Source organism: Strongyloides ratti (genome assembly GCF_001040885.1).
Source record: "Strongyloides ratti genome assembly S_ratti_ED321, chromosome : 1".
Lineage (NCBI taxonomy): Eukaryota > Metazoa > Nematoda > Chromadorea > Rhabditida > Strongyloididae > Strongyloides > Strongyloides ratti.
In genome coordinates, this window is record NC_037307.1 from 2,006,422 (window position 1) to 2,029,443 (window position 23,022).

General features: G+C 21.4%; 6 protein-coding genes across 6 annotated transcripts; 3 read left to right on the plus strand and 3 right to left on the minus strand.

Moving 5' to 3' along the window:
- Positions 1–340: 340 nt before the first annotated feature.
- Positions 341–3,540, plus strand: SRAE_1000062800 (Zinc finger, C2H2 domain and Zinc finger, C2H2-like domain-containing protein; the record flags this gene model as incomplete). Its single annotated transcript, XM_024647484.1, has 4 exons — positions 341–1,054; positions 1,140–1,156; positions 1,830–3,267; positions 3,310–3,540. 4 exons carry the CDS (start codon positions 341–343, stop codon positions 3,538–3,540), a joined length of 2,400 nt encoding a protein of 799 aa, XP_024501557.1.
- A 1,181-nt stretch (positions 3,541–4,721) lies between these two features.
- Positions 4,722–5,205, minus strand: SRAE_1000062900 (Hypothetical protein; the record flags this gene model as incomplete). The annotated part of the gene is made up of 2 exons (XM_024647485.1): positions 4,722–5,068; positions 5,115–5,205. The coding sequence occupies 2 exons, from the start codon at positions 5,203–5,205 to the stop codon at positions 4,722–4,724; spliced, it is 438 nt and encodes a 145-aa protein (XP_024501558.1).
- A 270-nt stretch (positions 5,206–5,475) lies between these two features.
- On the minus strand, positions 5,476–8,617 carry SRAE_1000063000 (Alpha-mannosidase 2x; the record flags this gene model as incomplete). Its single annotated transcript, XM_024647487.1, has 2 exons — positions 5,476–8,445; positions 8,495–8,617. 2 exons carry the CDS (start codon positions 8,615–8,617, stop codon positions 5,476–5,478), a joined length of 3,093 nt encoding a protein of 1,030 aa, XP_024501559.1.
- A 2,128-nt stretch (positions 8,618–10,745) lies between these two features.
- Positions 10,746–12,092, minus strand: SRAE_1000063100 (N-acetyllactosaminide beta-1,3-N-acetylglucosaminyltransferase; the record flags this gene model as incomplete). The annotated part of the gene is made up of 3 exons (XM_024647488.1): positions 10,746–11,000; positions 11,047–11,905; positions 11,947–12,092. 3 exons carry the CDS (start codon positions 12,090–12,092, stop codon positions 10,746–10,748), a joined length of 1,260 nt encoding a protein of 419 aa, XP_024501560.1.
- A 2,318-nt stretch (positions 12,093–14,410) lies between these two features.
- SRAE_1000063200 (Exostosin-3) lies at positions 14,411–15,869 on the plus strand (the record flags this gene model as incomplete). Its single annotated transcript, XM_024647489.1, has 3 exons — positions 14,411–14,576; positions 14,628–15,514; positions 15,567–15,869. The coding sequence occupies 3 exons, from the start codon at positions 14,411–14,413 to the stop codon at positions 15,867–15,869; spliced, it is 1,356 nt and encodes a 451-aa protein (XP_024501561.1).
- A 752-nt stretch (positions 15,870–16,621) lies between these two features.
- On the plus strand, positions 16,622–21,055 carry SRAE_1000063300 (DmX-like protein 1; the record flags this gene model as incomplete). The annotated part of the gene is made up of 2 exons (XM_024647490.1): positions 16,622–16,708; positions 16,760–21,055. The coding sequence occupies 2 exons, from the start codon at positions 16,622–16,624 to the stop codon at positions 21,053–21,055; spliced, it is 4,383 nt and encodes a 1,460-aa protein (XP_024501562.1).
- Positions 21,056–23,022: the final 1,967 nt, after the last annotated feature.

Genomic DNA, 23,022 nt, shown 5'->3' on the forward strand with positions numbered 1-23,022 from the left:
GAAAATTGTTATCATATATCAGCTGTTCATTTTAATTTCTTTCTAAACAAAGAATCAAATAATTACAAGAACAAAGCCTAAAGTCCACATATGTTCTCACTTTAAAACAAAATGATCCTCAATATTTAGTCTCTTTAAACTCATATGTTACCAGTTTATTATATTATTTGCGTAGCATTAAAAGTATTTTTGGTCTTATAGAGATATTTAGAAATGTGCCTCTTCAATTGGGCTAGCGATACCTTTTTTTTGTATAGTTAAAGTATAAAATCCGTTATATGAATTCCTTTATTTAATTTTTTTTATTAGTAGTTATTTATGAAGGTTGTTATAACTTTATATGGAGACAATAACAACAAGTACTTATTATTTACCAGAGCATCAGCGTTCAGATGTTGAAAGCTACCAATGTCTTTTTTGTCCAAATGCAGTTTTTCTTACATCTGCTGGTTATTTAAAGCATGGGAAAGAAAAACATTCATCTCAACTTGATGAGATTGAAGCTGATGCCGAGGCTGTTGAAACGTATTGGAAATTGACAAATGAATTAAATTGTCCTGAAAATATTGGTAATATGATTGATGATGGTAATGAAGAACTTGAAGATGAAGAATATTATGCAATAGATGAGGATGGTAATGTTTTGGTTCTTCAAAGTCCAATTGATGAACAGATGGAAGAGGTGGAATCTAGTAGTATTTCTGATAAAACATTAAATTCACGAGATTATGTCAATACATTAAATTGTATGCCCTATACAATGAACCCTCCTTTAGGTCTTCGTTTTACAACTAAACACACCACTGGATCTCGTAGTGTAGAAGGTGTGGGAAATTCTCTTGAAAGCAGTGGAGAGTCGTCTCGAAGAGGTAGCTCTACAGTTGTATCTCAAACAGTATTATTTAAAACGTCTTGTCCATTTTGTAAAATGGAAATGGTTAAACCAAGTCTTCTTGTTCGCCATATCTATCGTGTACATAATGTTATAAATTTTGAGAGTATAGTAGAATCTAAAGGAATGCCTGATATGGAGTTACGCGTAGACAATGGACGGGTATCATTTTTTTGTTGTGGCTCCTTTTTCGATTCCCGTTTTACATTTATGGAACATAGAAAATCTGTACATGCTATTTGTGCAGCAGAATAATGTGTTAATGTGTGTATTTAAAAAAAAAAATTTTTGTATATAATGTAATTATAAAAATTTAAAATTTTTATCAAATTTTTAGGATATTTTTATTTTATAGTTATTCTTATTTTCTCATATAAACCCATTGGTTTCATATGACATGTAGTGAATATATTTAATATTCTGATTTATCAATATGCAGAAATTATAACAATTTTTTCTTCCTACGTTTATGAATTAAAAATTCAAACATTCATTTAATTTCGATATTCATTTAAGCACTTAATATTCTCGAAAATTTTTTTTGCCTGCATTATTAATAATTATTCTTATCTTTAAATCCTTTTTTCAGTGACATATGCGTTAATGGAAGGTCTTCTATTAACCGCGTTATTATCTATAATGCTGTCTGGAAGATTCTGTCACGTCAATCTTCACATCAAACAGCATTTTATAGATGTTTGAAACAGAATTGATGTTACATACGACAATTAGGTCAGATGTATCTATATAAGCTGCCTTCTTCATCTTCGCTGTTTACCTTTACATTTCATAGGTCACTCTATAATCTTTTATTAGATAACTTTTGTCGCGTTAAATTAATTATTTTAAATGTTCATAATCATTGTTATCCTTTTAATTATTACTTTTATATTTTTTTAAATTAATTTTTTCTTATATATTAATTATATTTTTATAGGCAAAGGATGGGTGATCTACCGATTGAGTCAATAGACGCTTTATTTCAAAGAGGGGAAGATAATAATGGTACTACCACAAACCTTTTATCAAATTTAGTTGCAGTTGTTGGAGCGCTAAGTGGTAATTCTTTAAATGGTACACAATCAAATATGGGTGTTGACAGTGAAGTGGTAGTGAGTGGTTTTCGTTGTACAGAGTGTGGTGTGCAAAAATCAACATCAGAAGAGTTGGAAAGTCATATAAAAATAGAACATTTATCTTGGTTACCATTTGAATGCCCAATATGTGCTACAAAACGTTCTAGTTCAACACAAATGAGAGAACATATGCATTCAGCACATCGAAATAAAGACGCACGTTTTCTTTACAATGACAATCCATTAGCACAGAAAACCTTAAGAATGATGATGGATAGTTCATTAATACCTACAAGAAAAAGAACAGCTTCCTATCAAAATAATAATGGTCTTTGCAATGGAGATGTTGAGAATATTGCTGGAAGTAGTAATAGTGGCGCGGTAGACAGCAATATATTTGATGCGTCCAATGCTTCTAATACAACTTTTGATTTAAGTGCTTTGTTGAATGGCTCCTCTACAACAAAGAAACCTAAAATTGAGTACGATGACACCAATACAACAATACTAGCAAATGATACTGGTGTTGGTTTAACAGACACTTCATTGAGTGGTATAAATTTACTTGGTGATTTAGAAAATTTACTAAAGGGAACGAAAAGCAATGGTTTTTCAAATGATGATGATAGAAGACCAAAATCTCTTTCAAAGAAACGGGTTGTTGGTATATGTAGTAGTTGTAAAAAGCCTGTAACAGTTGGCTCACGGCAGGTTCATATATTTTACCATCTGGCAAAGGATTACCAGAGATTTAGATTTAGATGTTTATTTGATGGATGTAATGTTGCCCATTATAGAAAAGACCAACTAGAGGCACATCATACAAAAGTGCATGGTGAAATTACTCCAGAAAAACTTGGAGATTGTACTCAAGAATTAACTGAAGACTGTCATGATCTTTCAATGAAACTACTAGGAACTGCCAGTAATAATCCTGGTCCGACGGCAGAAGAAGGACAGGAGTTATTTGATGCTATGCAAAAAGAAGCTTTACTTCAAATGATGAGTAAGAAATCTAAAAAAAGGAAAACTCTTCATTTACCTAAACTTTTCCTAAATTCAATGGCTGGATCTTCTGGTGATCCATCCAGGGTTGATACGATAGATTGCAAAATATGTCAGAAAAGTATTGTGGCAAAAATCAAGGGCTTTCATATACTTTGGCATGTTGGTAAAGAAACTGGATGTCCAAGGTATTCTTGTAAATTATGTGAATACAAACATGATAGATCTGCAAGTGTCAAGCAACATGGTGCAAGAGAGCATGAAGATGAAGACGTCGTTGAAGATCTTGTAAACGTAAGTTTTTTTTTTCATTAAATTTTTTACCTAGAATTTTAGCTTAATCCTGATCTCGTTAAAGAAGTATCTGAAAAATGCTTTGGTACAGTGATGATGTCAATAAAACATGAAATGACAGAAAGTAATGAAGATGATTACAAAAATGTGGATGATTACAAACATGATGATGCATGCAAAAATGAGGATGGCGGTAGTGAAAAAGAGGTCCATGATGAAGAAGACAAAGAAGATTGTGATGAAGAAGCCGATGAAGAAGATTTATCGCGATAGCACTACTTATGGTACTACGTTGTCTCATCTCCCAACAAATGTAATTAGTAAGAGGCGATAGAGAACTTGTTAATAAAAAAATGTAAATAAATTGTTGTTTATTTTTTTTTGCGATATTAATGTCGATTTTTTCATTATTTATTCAGATTTTGGCTAGTGGTATTTACAATGAACTTTTAATTTCTTTTAAATAAATTTCTGTTTATTTTAAGTCTATTGTTTTTTTTTCAATTTTTTTAAATGAAGTTTAACAAAATATACTTTAAAATGAAATTTTTAAATTTTAAAGTAACTAGCATATTGATAGAGGATAGTATTTCTAGAAATTTACATTTTGACACAAAAATATTTGAAATAGTAAAACACGACTTTGAAAAATCAATGATATTTTTGAAGGTAAAGGTTGTTACAATCAAATACCATGGAATTGTAAAGAATATTTCAGGAGTTTCAATTATAAAATTTTTTTTATAAAAAATAAAAACAATTAAAAAGTTTTTTAACAACAATAACAAAATTTGCCAAATTGGTATTTGATATGTGGGATAATATGAATAACAAATCTTGACAAATAAACAAATTGAATTTAAAACTTTTGAAATCATATGATAAGAACTTCATTGTAATCTGAGTTTTAATAATTACGCAAAATTAGTTTTGAAAAAAAAAAACTACAAATAAAATTTCTTGTTATATTTCAAATAAGGAAATCGTTAGTAAAAATGATTCTTTTAAAAAAACTTTTATTCTCAAACTTTTATTCCTGAGAAGGGAATTTTCAAAAGATAACTAATAAGGGAAGAATGTTCATCTTGAAAACTGTAATGGATATCAAGGAAAAATTGTCAAAAGAAAATATATTATGGATTTTTTTTACAAATATTTCTGTTTTACAACAAATAATTTCAAAGAGTAAAAACCTACTGATAGCAAATTTATGATAAAAAAATTTTTAGACACAAAGTTAAATAAAGAAAAAATAATAAAATAATTTTTTTTTGTTATCTTAATTAGAAGACTGCAAGTATGATATTCAAGTTATTTCCAAAGTTGAAAAAAACTTGAATAATCACATCTATAGTTTCCTGGGTATTAATTAATTTATATAAATTGGTATTTTTTTTTTAAGTTTTACACTAATAATTATTATCCATTTTGTTTAAATAGTTATTCTATATTGTTTAATTTGGCCATGTGGTATTACAATACCACTTGTCAGTAGGAATAGGAATTTTATAATAATATCTTAGTACAGATGCAGCAACAATACAGATAACACCATCAAAAGCGGCTGCTAAACTTAATGATAGCACAAGGTATTTACACTCTTCAATTGGTATGACAACACTGTGAATAACATTGAGAATAGTTGTTAAAATTGATAAACTTAATAATGTGTAAATAATACTTAAATATTCTTTTCTAAGTTGAAAAATTGCAGCTAGACATAAAACAATAACAGATATTACAATAATTGTTGTTAATACAATTGATATTGTGTTATATTTGGTTGAAAGTTTATATGATACTAATGTTGAATTTATATTATAATAATTTAAATTATTATAACTTACCTGTAGCTAACATAGACCATACAGCTAAAGCTCCTTCAATAGCACTAAGTAAAAATATTAAGCCACGAATTTTAATTTTTTTATCCAACATTTTAAAAATAAAATATTATTATATTTAAAAGTTTACATATAATTGTATAAGTTATTTGTTTTTTATCAGTAGTCTGTTTGTAATGACAATTTTTAGAAATGACGAATTAATGTTTAAAGCTTATCAATTCAAGAGAACAAGAATTTATTACTCTCTTATCTTTTGGTTAAAAATAATTTGAAATACAAGGATTTTAATTTATACAAATATTGGTGTAAGATTATTTATTAAATAAATAAGATATAATTAGAATTATTTTAAAATGAATCATTATATAGTTATTTTGATACTTTTTATTTCCTGCTTTCCGATAATCATATCGGAAATTGTTTGATTTGAAATGTTTAATAGGGTTAATGAAGCATCATTTATTGATTTATAATTAATATTAAAATAGTGAGTAAAGTTTAAATATCCTGTTTGGTTATCTTTACAAATTTTATTATTGTTATTTTTGTCATAAATCCGACAATCATCAATAAAACGATTAAAAATAAAGGCTACTTCATTAGTTGGTTCCCTAATAACTTCTTTGTTTTTATCTTTTTTATCATAATCTTCTTTTTTTAGCATTGATCGTGCCATTACAAGATGAATATCACATGGAAGTTCTTTTTTGAACATTGAAAAATTTGTGACATTATTTAAATTAATCATTCCTGATGTTGTCATTATTATAGGTGGATATAATAATGAATGTAAAGAATTATGTGTCAATCTAGAAACAAAACCTGTAAGAGCATTTATATTTATCTGATTATCTATAAAATCTTCCAATACTATTGAAAATTTAGACCAAGCTTTTAAAGTATCTTGAATCCCTTCACCCATACCACATTCATCATCATGTGTACTTCTTCTATCAATTAAAATTTCAATTTCACCATTATTTAATGATGAAACTCCTAATGGTTGCCCCGTCACAATACTTAATCTTTTATTTTTATCCTCAATATACATCATACTAGGGAATGGATAAAAATTTCCTTGAATTGGCATTTCAGGTAGATATCTTCTTTTTATAATTTGAAAACCATTTAAATCTGTATAAAAAATGTCTCTATTATTAATTGATGTATTAAATTTCATAACTAATTCAAAATCTTTCAAAGATGATATGTCAATTGAATTTTGAATAGAAATAGATTTATCAAATTTGTTGATTTCATATGTATGATATAAATTTATTTCATTGGAACCTTTAACAAAAACTGTTGATTTTAATATTCCTTTTGATACAATAAATATATTATCATCTTCATTTATTCTTTTTGATGGACCATCAGGATTAAATATATATGCTCCAGATGGTGTACCTTTTGATGACATTCCATATTTTCCAAAATGTAAATCTATCTTAGTACCATTAATTGAATCAATAAATCCTGTTTTAGGATTAAATATAATATCTATAAAAGAATTACTTATTTTATTATTTTTATTTTCATTTGATATTTTAAAAACACCACTTTTAACTTTAGCTTTTAAAACATTAATTTCTGCTATTGGAGGTTTATACATGATACCTTTTTCAATTTTATATGAAACTAATCCAATTGGAGGAAGTAAAACTTCAAAACATAAATTAAATCCACTAACATCTAAATCAATTTCTTTTGTATTATTTAAATTTTCTATAACAGGATGATATTCTTGTTGAGGAATTCTCCAATCATCATTAAGAATATAATAATCAGTTGATGGAACTTTTAAACAAACAATTTTATTTTTTTCCTGTCCTAATGGATTCATAATAATAATTGTTTTATTTTCAATAATTATATTATTTTCTTCATAACTTTTTGATGATTTAATTTTATTAATTATTTCAACACTATTATTATAATTTATACTATATGAAATACTTTTTTCAATAACTTCATAACAGTTTTTGACAGCATTAAACAATTTGTCTCTATAATCATCCATTACATTACTTTTAGATGTACCTGTTATTCCATCATGATGTTGAAATATTGCCAATGTTCTTCGTGATTTTACAATAAGATTATAATTTAAATTATTAACAGGACCATTCTTAATTAAAACAGAACTATAAATTATATCTGCTGCTCTAAGATAATGTTCTAAAAGTCTTTCAAAACGTTTATGAAATGGTCTTGTAACATAATATCCTGACCAGTATCTTTGTTCTTTATCTGAATAAGTAAAAAAATCTCCTGACAAAGTTTTTGGTTGTTGATTTAATTCTTTTATATTATTATGAACTGTATCAAAATAATCTTGTAATGTTCCCCATCGAATATTCATATTAAATTTATCATTTTTATTAATATAATCAAAAATAGCTTGAAAATTAACATATTGATCTTCCCATTCTGAAGGAAATGACCAGGCAAAATCATATCCTAATGGTATAAAAGTTGCACTATTATTCATAAGAAGACCTCTTTTTCTAAATTGATCACCAATTATTTCTGATTTTTCATTAATATTTTCTTTGGTTATTGGAGTTGGTTTTATTTTTGGACATGAATATGCATGAAGTCTTAAGAAATCAAAACTACAACAAATAGTAGAATTAGGTCCACAATGTTCATAAAAAAGATATCCATCATATGGTAAAACATGTGTAAATAAATCATCTTTTTCTTTTCCACCAGTTAATTGTCTCCAATTAAATTCAAACAACTTTTCTTGAGAAAATATTTTTTTTATCATATAATGAGTTCTACTAATAACAGCATTATTTAAACCAGAATTTTTCATAATATATGCCATTGTTGTTGATAATCCAAATGGATCAATTGACCAATGATTTTTTGGTTTATAATCAAGATGATTTTTTAAAAATTCATGTCCTTCTATTAATTGCATTAATATACCATAATAAAATGAATTAGCTTCATCATTTTGTACCCATCCACCAGTTACTATTTCATATCTTCCTGAATGAATTAATTTTTTTACTCTATCTTTATCTTTATTATTTAATTTACTCCAATAAATTTCAAAAAAACCCATCTCAGCATAGATAAATTTCATCTTATCATACATAGGTAAATATTTTTGGGCATTTTGGAGAATTTTATCTGTTTGATAACTGTAACTTTCATATGTTTGCAACCAACCAGCATCACAATGAGAATGTGGTATAAGAATAACATCTAACTTTTTTTTATTTAATATTTCATCATTTGTATATTCTAAATCATAGTATCCTTCTCTAAATTCTGAATTATTAATTGAAAAATTAAGATTTTTATAAATATTTAATATCTTAAAAAATAATTATTAAAAAGAATGTTTTTTTTTTATATAAACTAACTTGTACATCTTCATTATGTTCAAAAAATTTATTCATCTCATTTTTACAATTATTTGTATCTTGAGCTAATAATATATTAATACATATTAATAAAATAAATTGTAATACTAAACAAACTATCATATCAAAGAAAATTTTAATATTTTATAATAAAATTTTAAACATTTATAGTCAATTCACTATTATTTAAACTTATAGGTATGACTTTATATGAATAAGTAAAAATTTTAAATGCACAAATTTGCTTGTAAAATGATAAAAAGATAAAATAACTTATCAGACATAAAATAAGCAGGCTAAATTTATATCATTAAAGATTAATTTTTAAAAAAATTATCATTTTAAAGACAATTAAAAACTTTTAAAATTATAGATAAATTTTTTTAAGATAAGAAAAATATGTTTTGGTATATTTTTTTTTTACTTTTTTAATTTAATAAAATATCATTGAAATATATATTTTTAAATTTGGAATCAAATGGTGTGTTTGATATAAAAATTGTAAATAAATTATTTTTAATATTATTTTTTCTTTTATATTTAAAAATAAATATGTTTATGTTTTATATAGTTTCATGTCAATTTAAGTCTTCCAAGTTTTTGATAAATTTGACTCTTATGTAAATTTAAATTAAAAATTTAAATAAATCTTTATAAAGAATATTATTTAGAGAAAAAGTTTTTAGATTTTATATCATAAACCAATAATTGTTTAATATTTATTCAACTGTAGTAGAAGATGATTTTTCAGTAGATGATAGTATAAACATTATATTGTACATTTTGTAAACCCAAATTTTTTATTTATTAATAAAATTTAGTATAAATTTTACTATGTAATATGTAAACATTACTTCAAAAATGGCTCCATCATTTTAAACTAATTTTAAGTAAATATAATTATTTTTTTTCAATGAATTCTACTACTTTTTTCATATTAATTTTATTATATTATTATCATATGATAAGAAAACACTATCAACTATATGATATATTAATACTTTAGTTTTATATACTTTCTAGGATATCACAGTATATTATCATAGATGTAGAGATAAATAATGTTGTTAAAAAAACAAAAAAATATTAATAATAAAAATTTTAAAAATATAGACAAATGTTTGTCTTGAGTGATGATTCATATATATTTACTATAGTTTTAATAGTTTAAAAAAATTTTATCTATATAGAAAAATTAAAATAAAAGTTTGGATCAACATAATAAAAATAAAATTCAAAAAATTGTAAAATATTTTATTTGCGACAATATAACTTTACGACACCAAATATTAATTATATATAATTAACAATAGATAATTTAAAAACATCAATATTTTTTCTTTTGAAATTAAATAAATTAAAATATGGTAAATGTTTTCAAATTATTTTTGCGATTCTCCATATTGGGACAGGTATTTAGGATAATTTTTACTATCCAATTTTTTGTGACATATTCCTTGAATTGATAAATAGATTATTCTTATTTTTTGTGACATATCTTTTGAGACATTTTTTTTTTTGGGAATAAAATATTATATTGCGACATAAAATATTTGATAATATTCTATTAATGTATTAATAATTTTAATATCTATTAAATAAATAGGATAATAATGATGTAGGTAATGTATATATATATATATAGAATGAAATTAAAATAAGGTTATGAAGAAATATATAAAAATGAAATCTATTTATACAATTAATTTGCTGTACACCTCAATCATGAAAATGTCGAGGTCAACAAAAATTATATCCTACCTCATATAATAAATCAAGTAAATCTAAAAACTTTTTTGACATTAGATAAAGTTATGAAAACATTATAAGATAAATGAAAAATATACAAGCCATAAATGAGGACAAATATTTGCCAGAATCAATTTTAAATATGCCAACATGTAAGAAGGAGTTAAAAAAAGAGGAATAACTATAAAATAAAACATCTGTAAAGTTATGATGAGGCTTTTAGCGGTAAAGTTGTATCAAAATAGTTAATTAGAATAGAAAAATGTTTAGAAATATAAAAAAAAAGTTGAATATCTCAATTTCTTTATATTTTTCATGAAATATTTGTAAAATATTAATCACACTATTTAATTTGTATAAATTTTTAACACTAATAGATAATAATTTAAAAAAAAAACAAATTATACCAACTTAAAGATGTATCAAATAAATTAAGAATAATATAAATATAAAGTTTACTTAATTAAACTTCACATTATTTTATTTTTAAAAATGTTCTTTATCAAAAAAAGTTGTCACTAAGTAACTTTTCTTTTTGTTTAATATTTGGTGATTTCATACATATCTTGACTCTTTTTAAATTTTTTTTCATATATCTTTGGGTAAAATTTTTTCGAGAATTTTTATATTTTTTAATATTAGCTTTTCGTAACTTTCCCATAAGTTTTGATTCTTTTGGTGATTTAATTCCAAGATGATACATAAAGACATTATTTAATACAAGAAATTTATAATTTTCAATACAAAGACTCCATCTCTAGAAAAAATATTAGAAAATTAAAAAAAAAAATTTGTCTACTCACCATAACAGTATTATCTCTGAATGGATAAGGAAAACTTTCATCATGATATGGAGCATCATCAGGAATAATTAATTTAGGTTCCCAGGCATCATTATCATACAAAGCTTCAAATTGTATTGATGACTTATTATTATCAACTACTTTAAACCATTCTTTTAACTTTGGTGTTCCAAGAAATATTATATTATTATGATGAAATACAAAAGCTTCTTTTTTTTTTAACTTTTGATATAATTGTTTTTTATTTTTAGGACCATCATTATAATTTTCTGAAACTGTCTCAAAAACTCTTATAACAAAAACAACTTTTTTATTTTTTGAGTATTCTTTTTTAACAACAGGTAAAACTTTTTCTACAAAATTTGGTGAAAACATCTGATCAGAATCAGTGACAATTAAAAATTTAGATTGTGCAAGTTTTCTAGCTACATTTCTTATTGTATTTATTGGATATGACTTCATTGTATTTATTTTTTTAAAATAAGGAATATTAACACATGGTTTTTGAGTATTATTTATTTTAGAGTTATCACAAAATGAAGATATTTTAAGGTAATTCATTTCATCATCTGAAATATTTAAATTCTTTTTAAAAATAAGATGAACAGATACATTTTTTCTATCTTTTAAATACTTTTTTATACTACATATGGTACATTCTGTTTCTGATGATATAACTTTATCATTTACCATATAAATTCCAAGTGAAATTGAATCATTCCAATTATTTAAACGATCTTTAAAGCCACCCAAATGTCTATCATTACTAACATGTAAAGCAAGGGTTAAGCTATTTAAGTATTCAGGTTTTTGACCTTCAATAACATTTGAAATTACAGTGAAAGTTTTGTAATAAAACCTATAATTGTAATAAGAAGAAATTAAATTTCATAAATATACCATGCGAAATTGCTCTTGAAAGGTTTTGTAAAATTCTTTATAAAATATGATGATACATTACTATCAATTATGGTAAAATTGTTTAAAGCACTTATATATAAATTAAAAAATAATAGTTTTATAAGTAATAAAAAGAGAAATTTCATAATAGATTTAAAGTATTGTTAAATAATTAAGTAATAAAGATATATATCATAAAAATTTTCAATTACTTATAATAATTTCAAGTATTATACTATATAATTATTTAGGACATCAAGTTTTATCAATTTTTCTATATTATGAATATTTTATACAAAGCAAAGTTGAAACTATACATCATATTTTGACGTTAAATGATAATTTATTCTTCTTACTAATAATTTTAATAATATATATATAATTTTTCAATGTTAAATCAGTAAATACAATTATGAAAGATCAAGTTTAAACGACTTTTCAAAATCACTTCAATATTTTAAAGAATGAAAAAGTATTCAATTATTTTTTCTTGATGTTTAAAGTTTTTATTAATAAAAAAATAGTTACATTTTTGAAGTATCATAAATTTATTTGTATTATATTAACAATATAAGCACATTTTTTAATTTGTTAAAATAATTTTATCTTAATAAATTTGAATTAAACTTGATAATTATATAACCCACTCATAAGAAATTTAAAAAAATACATTGAATCTTCAACATATATTACTTTAATTTTTTCTTTATTAAAATAATTTAAATTACATAAAAATATATTTAATAATCAAAAAAAATATATTTCAAAGTTTGAAAAATTAAAAAAACAAAAGATTTAAAAAATTAAAATAAGTTTATAATTAAAATATTATTTTACAACATAATTTTGATAAAACTAAACAAAATTTTATACAAAAAAAAATATTATAATTATGTTTTCATAGCTTTTACTTTTTAAAAACCCCTCCTATTTTTTATATAAAATTTTTTTTAAAAAATGTTCTTTTTAAAAATGTTACTTTTATAATAATTTAACATCCTTATTTGTTAATTTTAAAATGTTAAATTACCTACAATTTATATTTTACTTTATACAATACATTTATTTTCTTTTCATTTTATTATTTCCTCGAAATTAATTTTATAATTTTTTATCATTTGTTAAAAAAGTTTTTTTTAATGTTAGATAATTCAATTTTAATGATTCTTTTTGGCAATTGATTCCATTCTAAAAACTAGAAAGATTTATCTTAAAAATTTTGACTGGATAAATATATAATAAATAAAAAAAAATCTAATATTGTGCTAGATTTTTATAATTGTTATAGAATAATACTTATTCATAAAATAAAAATAATTTGTCATATATTTTAACATTGTCAAAAGAGATTATAAATTTGATTTTTAAAAACTTTTTATTGTAGTAATTTTCTGGTAAAAACGAACATTTATTTAGTTAAAAAAGTAACTAAAAAAATGGAATTATTTTATATTATAACTATATTTATTAATAAAAGTTTATATATATTAAACTATTTTTGTATTGTATTTTTAAAAAAATTATCTTTACTATTATAATATTGTTAATAATTTTGAAAATTGTAGGTAAATTATATTAGATAACTTACAAAAAAAAGTTTCTTTTTACAAATAAAAAAATTATCATTTATCGTCGTTAAAAAAAAAGATAATTTTTTGCCATTAACATTTGAATGTTTATTTTTTTTTTTTATTGTTCTTATGTATATATATCACATATTTACAGTTCCATATCTGTATACAGATAGTATTTTATCATATATCTATAAGTTATCCTTGTAAACTGGAAACAATATGAGATTTCATATAAAACCATAAGTAAGAGGCAGGTTTATGGATCTTTTTCAAAATAATGTATTGTACACAGAACATAATAATCAAAAAAAAACTTTTTTTTTAATATTATCATTTTTCACGACGGAAAATGTTTTTTTTATATGTGTAGAAGACAATAATTGTAAGAATATTGTATTCAATAATAAAAGAAAAAAATTTAAATATAAACATAATTTAAGTAAATTGTCAAATTATTATTGTTAATTTTAATTAATGATATATAATAAAATTATATAAAAGAAACTATGGCTTTTTTTTATACAGTTAATAAAATAACCAATTATATATTTTTTTAAAGTTTAAAAACTTATAATAATATTTAATGGTAAATATTTTGACTTGGTATGGTAAAATGTACAAAAATTTGTGAAACTAAAACTAATTTATTAAAAATATATTAATTTAAATATAATGATAATATATATTTAAATTTAAAAAATATTTTATTGATAATAATAAAAATATTACATGAGAGTAATGATATTATTTTTTATATGTGGTGAATAAAATTATCGTTTATAAATATTATATTTTTTTTTGAAAGATTTATATCTATTTTTAATGACCAATTTATCTTTATTATTATAATATCATTAATTTATCTTTTTTTTAGGGTTAATCATATTTATATGAAATTATTTATTTTTTATTATTTAGTATTTTATTTAATATTAATTGTAAAATCACAAAATGTAGATCCAACAATAATTTTATATAATAATTTACTATTACAAAATAATTATACTAAATATTATTATATTTGGCAAAATAATAGAAATAAATCTGAAAATCAACGTAATTTTTTTTCTTTAAATAAATTATAAAAAAAACAAACTTTTTTTTTAGTTATATCATCACTAGACATAAATAGATTAATTAAAGATAGAAAGATATGTCTTATTAATAATATGTATTGTTTAGTATCAAATACCTTATCTGTTGAGTGGGAAACTATACAAATATTATTTCAAGAATCATGTATTCCAATAATGACTTCAAGTCAAGTTGAAAAAACAAAACAATATATTAAGAATGACTTACTTGAAAAAGCTATTGTATTTAGAGAAAATTTTTCTAAAAATGCTAACTGTTCCACTATTGCTGATGAGGAATTAAAAAAAAATTTTAATATATCAGAAATAATATATAATGGTAAAAAAATTATAGATGAAAAATATTTGTTAAAAGATTTTTATAATATAAATCAACATAATTCATTAACATCAACAGTACCATTGTATGCTGAGGATAGGCAACTTTTTTCTAAATCTAAACTTATTGGAAAATTAAAATTTAATTTATTTACTGTTATAATTTTAACATTTAGAAGAATTTCACATCTAAAAACAATGATTAAAAATTTAGGTAAAAATTCTAAAATTGATAAAATCATTGTCATATGGAATGATCAAAATCCTAAAAATATTCCAAAAAAGTCAACCTGGCCACAAAGTAATAAACCATTATATTTTGTTAAAACAAAAAAAAATTCATTAAATAATAGATTTTTAGCATTAGACATAATTACAACACATGGAGTTTTGTCTATTGATGATGATCAAGCAGTAAATAACATTTTAATTAATAAAGCTTTCAAATTTTGGCAGGCAAATAGTGATGTTTTAGTTGGCCATTATACAAGAAGAACATTTGATAAAAATAAAACTGGATATTTTACTAAAAAAGTTAAATCATTTGATTTAATTTTAACAGGATTAGCATTTATTAATCGAGTAAGTTAATTGTTAATAAATATAACTAAATATTATTTTTTTTTTATTATAGAAATATTTAATAAAATATACAAATGAAATTAATAATGAAATTAAAAATTATGTAGATAGGCATATGAATTGTGAAGATATAGTTATGAATTTTTTAGTTGCTGAAACAAGTAAAAAACCAAATCTATTTTATGATATGATAGACAACCTTAGATTATCTCCATTAAGTTCCAAAGGATTATCAAATAAGAAGAATCATTATAAAGAAAGAGATGGATGTGTAAAACATTTAATTAAAGTATATGGTAAAAATCCAATGAAAAAAGGAAATATTCATTTGTGTTTAAATAACAAAAAATGTTAAATTTTTTTAAATTATTTAGTAAGTAAACAATTGAATATATTAAAAAAATAATATTTTTTTTTTCTAAATTATTTCTTTATCTTCCTTTTAATATGTAATATTCTTCTTCATTTTTTTTTGTCGTATAATATATATTAATAATTAATAATTTTTTTCTACTTGATTATTACGATGTCTTATTTATGTAAATATTTTAAAAATTTAATAATATCTCATTTATGATAATATGTTATAAAAAAAATCAAAAAACTAATTTCTATTAGTACTACATGAAAAAAAAATAATTTAAATTACTAAGTAGAAATTTTTTTTTAGAAAAAAATGAATAGATAATTAACTAATTTTACAGATAAAGCTTAAGAATAAAAAATGTAACTTATTATTAGTGATAATTTGATTATTCATTTAATTCTAACAAGTATTTATTTCGATGTCTTTTTATTTTGTCATTATTAAAATAAACCTATACATTTCTTTATTTAGATTGTATTTTATAATTTATTCTTATTACTTATACCCTTCTATTGTGTATTTCGATATATATATATATATATATATTAATATATATAGAAATCATTTATTAAGTTTATTAATAAACAATATAGACTTTTTTGTTATTATAGTTTATATTAAAGTGGATACACTATATTTATAATACTATCTTTTATTTATATATATTATTAAGTTGGTAGAAATTCAATTTTTATTTCATTCTTAAGTATTCATTTTACCAATTTTTCAACCACATCAATATGCAAAAATGTGATATTTATCATGGAGCAATTAGACATTCAGAAAAATGTTGTGGTATTGGATGTGTAAATAGTTCATACTTTATTGTATGTTATATTGATAATAATAATATATATTAATAATTATTCTATTTTTAGGTATGTTGTTTAAATGAAAATGTAGTCATATTTGATAGAAATTTTAAAAAATTACAAAATATTACTTCATTTTCAAATTTTTGTTATGAAGACATTTCAAGTATTGTTTGTTGTCAAGAAAGTGGGAAAATATTTATTTCTGGTAAAAATTTTTTTGTTACATTTTACCCTATTTATACTTTACAAGATGATAAGATAATTAATTGTAAATGGGAGAAATTAGAGGAAGTTAAAGTTGATTTTAATGTTAATACTGGTGAATGGTATTGTAATGGTACAAGATTAATTATTTCTACAGGTAATTATTTAGAAATATATGAAATTAATTATTTTAATAATAATATAAGTACAAAAAATATTCAAGAACAATTAACAAATAAGATATGGAGGTATTATCTTCCATCTCCTGTTACAATCATCTCATCATCCAATGATTCAATGTTTTTTGCTACAGCTGGTAATTTTGATACAAAAGTAATTATATGGTATCAAATGGCAAGTTACCTTTCATCAACCATAGATAATAAATTGATGTTTGATTTTACAATATTAAATCACCCAACATATATTATAAATTTTGAGTGGAGAAAAATTCCAAAAGAAATTTTTCGTTATGAAATTGAAAATTGCATTATTACATTTTGTAAAGATAACATTGCTCGAGTATGGAAAGAAAATATATTAAATGAGGAATTATACATTGATTGTGATGTTGAACAACCAAGTGATATAATTTTTGAAAGTTCAAAGATAAAAGAAAATGATCAAAAACGAAAAAATTATTTCAAGAAAATGATGGAAAATATTTTAGTAAATAGTGATGATACATATGATAATACTGAAAATGAGGTGAAAAAATTAAGTTTGATTAATAAAAAAAATTTAAATAATGATACTTTAAATCCTCCATTAAAAATGAAGAAAGTATTTTTTCATATTGTATCTAGTATTGTTTCTGAAAATATTCCTGATGATGTTGATATTTATGGAAATTCAACTAAATTATTTACACCACATTGGTTAAATAATAAATATTTAGCATTTTTAATAAATTTTAAAGAAATTTTAAATGATTCAAATTTTTGTGAAGATGAAGCTGATGATAACTCTGATAATAAATCATCAATCATATCAAATATTGAAAAATTTTATGATGAATGGAAAAAAACTTCTGATGGTTTATTTTCTATAAATGAAAAAACTGGAACATTAACAATTTGGAATATTTTTAATCTTGATAGTTATTTTAAAAGTAGTGATACAAAACTTATTTCATCAATACAAAATGTCCTTTCAATATCTCATTTACCATCAAAAATAAGCAGTGCATTTTTTTTACCATTTGACACTTTTAATTATCATTTTGTAATTAGTGAGGAGGCTGATAATTTAGAAAAAAATAATATAATGATGGATGATGCTAATTCTAATTTATTAGTAATATATTCTGATGGGAGAATTGATATATCACAGACGAATGTTCATTATCAATCAAATTTAACATTTTTAGAAAGCATAAATCATTATACTTCCTTGTATGGAGCTAAATATTCTATTGAAAATATAACATCATATTTAGATTTATGTTTAACAATGGGTTCTAGGAAAAATATAAATGATAAAGAATATCAACTAGAAATTATTTTATGGAAAATAGATAATAATAATAATAATAAAGAGACCAAACATTTATTAGAGGAAATATCACGATTATACTTAAATGTATCTGAATATCATAATAAAATAACATGGCTTCGTAACAAAGATAATGATTTACGTAATAAATTTCCATTAACATTTGCCATGTATTATGATGGTAAATTAAACGTTTATGAAATCTATGAAAATAATGTTAATGTTAACAGAAATGTTGAACAAGAGTACATTAATAATAGTACATTAATGAAATCTATTTTATCAATTGATATAAATAAATATGGTATTGATAATATATTTTGTTTACAATTTACCACTCCAGGTGAATTTTTTTTAAAACGTCACTCAGAATTAAATTATTTGTTTATTATTGGGAAATGTAATAATTTAAAAAATCCAAAAATAATTTTATGGGAATATGATGAGAAATGTTTAAATGTTAACTTTATTTCTATTGAATATTTTAATGAAGAAAATATTTCTAATATATTTATTATTCAGAAAGATAAAAGCATAACAGGTATGATGTTTGATTATACTAATTATCCACAAATATGTCTCCAAACAACTAATAATTTATTTTATTTTTATAATATAACAAAAGAATGCATTTTTACTAAGAATAATGGTATGACTTTTCAAGCACCAATGCATACATTAGCATCAGCTATCTATGATGGAAGAATGGCTATTCTTAAAAAATGTAATAATGAATTAATTTTAGATATATATGAATGTAGAAATTTAAATGGTACAATGTGGAAAAAAGAATCATTTTTTATTTTTCCTATTGAAAGTAATATTAATAAAGATAATGTATTAATTACTTGGGTATTAGGGGCAGAAAAAGGATATAAATTATGTATTCAAATTTATAATGAAATACATATTTTTTTATTATCATTACATAATACATTATTATTAATATGCAGGTTTTTTTTAAATGATAAATATCATTACCCTTCAATGGAATGGTTAGAAAATAATAAATTTTTAGTTGCTGATGGTAATGCACTTGAATTATGTTCATTAAATGAAAACTCTTTAAATAATTTAAAAAATAAAAACATTCAATATCATCCAGATTATCTGGTTAATTTAATTGAAACAAATAATATGGATATTGTAAATATTATTTTTAAAAATATACTTAATCAAATAACAAAATATAAAAAATATTCTAAAAATAATATCAAAACAATATATATAGAACCAATTCCTGAAAATGAAATTAAGAAATTAATTACATTGAGAGATGAAAAGATTACCCTAGATGAGTATATAGAAAAAAAGGAAATGGAAGAAAAAAAAAGTTGTCTGGAAGGTATTTTTAATATAGGTATTAATTGTCATTCTCAAAAAGGAAATGATTTATTTGATAATACATTATCTTTTAATGACAATGTATCGATTCATAGTGATGATTTTAATATTGATATATCTTCTGATGATGAAATTGATTCTGAGAAAAGTAATGATGAAGAGTATTATGAAAATAAGAATAATATTTATTCATTAGAAAATGTTGAGTTGACTGAAAGTGACTGTAAAGAATTATCAAATATTTTAATGAAAATTGGATTGGCAGGTTTATGTAAAGAAGAAATTTATCAATTAATTTCAATTGCTGAAGCTTTAAATAAATATTTTTTAATAAAAGACAACATTGCATATGACTATTGTGGTAAAAAGTACTACATATTTCTTCAATTTTTTTCATCATTAAAAAAATTAGACAATTCACAAATTTTTCAATTACCTTCTTCAACTATTGTTTGGGCATTTCATTCAACCTCAGAAAATGAATTATTTGAAAATGTACTTATAGAAGTTAATGATGATATGTGTTGGAAAAATTTAAAAAATTATGGTATTGGTTGGTGGTTAAGGCATCCTGATAATTTAAAAAAATGTTTTGAAAAACTCGCTCATCATGCATATTTAAAAAAAAATAATCCAATGGATGCTGCTATTTATTATATGATTCTTAGAAAAAAAAATGTTATTGCTACTTTATTTCGTAAACAAAATGATACTGCAAGATCTAATTTTTTTGCACAATCTTATGAAACAGAGAAAGATAAAATTTTTGCTATGAAAAATGCTTTTAATTGTATATCTAAAGGTGAATATTTTTATGCTGTAGCAATATTTTTATGTTGTAATGACATTGAAAATGCACTAAAAGTAGTTATGGAAAGGTTAAATGACATTCAATTAGGTATTATGATTATTAGAACATATATTATTAATGTTTATGAACAGGAAAAATATATAGAAAATATTATTTTGAAATATATTTTAAATTTAACAAGGCAGAAAATTGATAAATGGAAAAATTATATTAAAGAAGATTTAATTAAAATTGATGAAGGAGATATTTTATTTGATGAAGATAGTAATGATGATCCATATTTAAGATCAATGGCATTTTTTATAATAAAAGAATATCATTTATCATCCCTTACTTTACTTCATTATGAGAAAAGCACCAAAAAATATCCAACTGGAGGATTGGGTAGTTTATCATGTCAATTAACATCGTTGTTTACTTTATACAAATATCTTCTTAAGCATCCTTATGTTTTACGTCAAAAAAAGTTTCTTTGTCAAGATGTAATATCAAGAGAAAATTTTTGACATATTAAAAATATTTTTTTTTTCACATAATTTTCTTAATGAGCCATAAATATCTAATAATAAATTATAAAATTTTTTTTTTATAGAATTTATAATATATTAACTTAATTTAAAATCTTTTTTAGAAATATATTTATTTGTTGTCGTTTTAATATGTAAAATAAAGTAATACTTTTTATATTTATACTATTTACAAAAAAAAAGAACAAATTTTTATTAGATGTTTTTTATGTTTTTTTATTGGAATTTTTGATTTTTAACCATGTAATACGTAATGATAAAATCTTTTATTTAAAATTTGCAATAATATTTATTAGGAAAACATATGCTATTATAATATACAATTAATCATAAATTAGATAAGTTAAAAATAATATTCATAATTTATTATCCCAATAATACTATTACCTTTTATATTATGTTAACATTTATTTATATGTTTCGTATAAAACTTTATTTATTGAATATCTTAAATTAGTAGGAATTATGATAAACATATATAATTAATATTATTAAGAGTTTTAATTATTTTTTAACTTTTATATTTACTTTTATAAATACTAATATTTAGGATTACAGTAATTTAAAATTTTCTTTATTATACTTCTTTTTTCCTTTTTTTTTGTTATAAAGGTTAATTAATATAAAGTGCACAAATTAATAATCATGATAAATTTAATTAATAATAGAAATTTTGGAAATTTCTTATTAAATTAAATTTTAATATTGTTACTCTAATTATTTTATTATTTAACAAATAATGATTAAATTGGTTTGACAAAAGTGCAAATAACAAATTTTTTTTTAATATGATTAAAATTACATTTTGATTTATTATGAAAAAATTGCCTACATATTAAATTATTTTATAAAAAACATTAAATTAAAATGTGAAATTAGTTTTGAATAATAATAATAATAATAATGTTTTTGTCAATTATTAATAAATTATGTAAATGCTAATTTTTTTTTCAAAAAATGATCAATCAACTTGTTAAGCTATATTATTAATATATATTTTTTTTTATTATTAAAAGGAAAAATTATACAAGTATTGTTAAGTAGATGACTTATTTATTTATAGTTATAATTATCAGTTAATGAGATGACTAAATTTTACAGTATACAATAAAAAATACATTGATTTTAAATTATTATTTTTTGTTTTTTATTTTAAAAAAAAGTGATAATAAAATAATGTTTTTTTTTAAATATAACATTTATAAAAAATATCTTTTTCTTATAATGTCATTTATAGAATTATCATATTTTTAACAAAATCACTTTACTTCTAGTGACGCAAAAAAAGAAATAGTATAAAAAGAAGCAAATAATTTATTTTTTGGATTTTTATTTTTTTATCTTATGTTTTTATAAAAATTAATTACAAATAACATATGAAATTAATTTTTATATTTAACTTTTTATTGCTATATTTTATATTTATTACCATTTTAATATATTATCATTATTTTAAGTTGATAAATTTCAACATAAAGATAACTTCTACTTTTAAACTCATTATTATAAATTATTAATAAGAGCTTTTAGTTTATTGCTTTTGAATTGTAATAAAACGTCATTTTATAGAAATATATTTTTAACTATCATCTGTTGCTTTTATTGTTACCTTTGAAGATATCATTTTTTTTAATATTCAAAACTTTTACCATTCATAATTAAACATTTATATATTTATTTATAAAAAGCATCACATTCTTTAGATACTATTTGTAAACTATTTTTCATTCATATTAATGTTAAAAGTAATTTCTTTATATCCTGGTAACATAATTCTAATTACCGTCATTAAAAGAAATTTTACAAAATTTTTAATAACAATTTAGTTATAAATGTTTTTTATATGTTTCCATCTTATATTTTAAATTATTTTTTCAAACATACATTATTATTATATTTTAATTATAAATAAAATGTCAGAGAAGGCGGTGAAATTTTAGAAATTA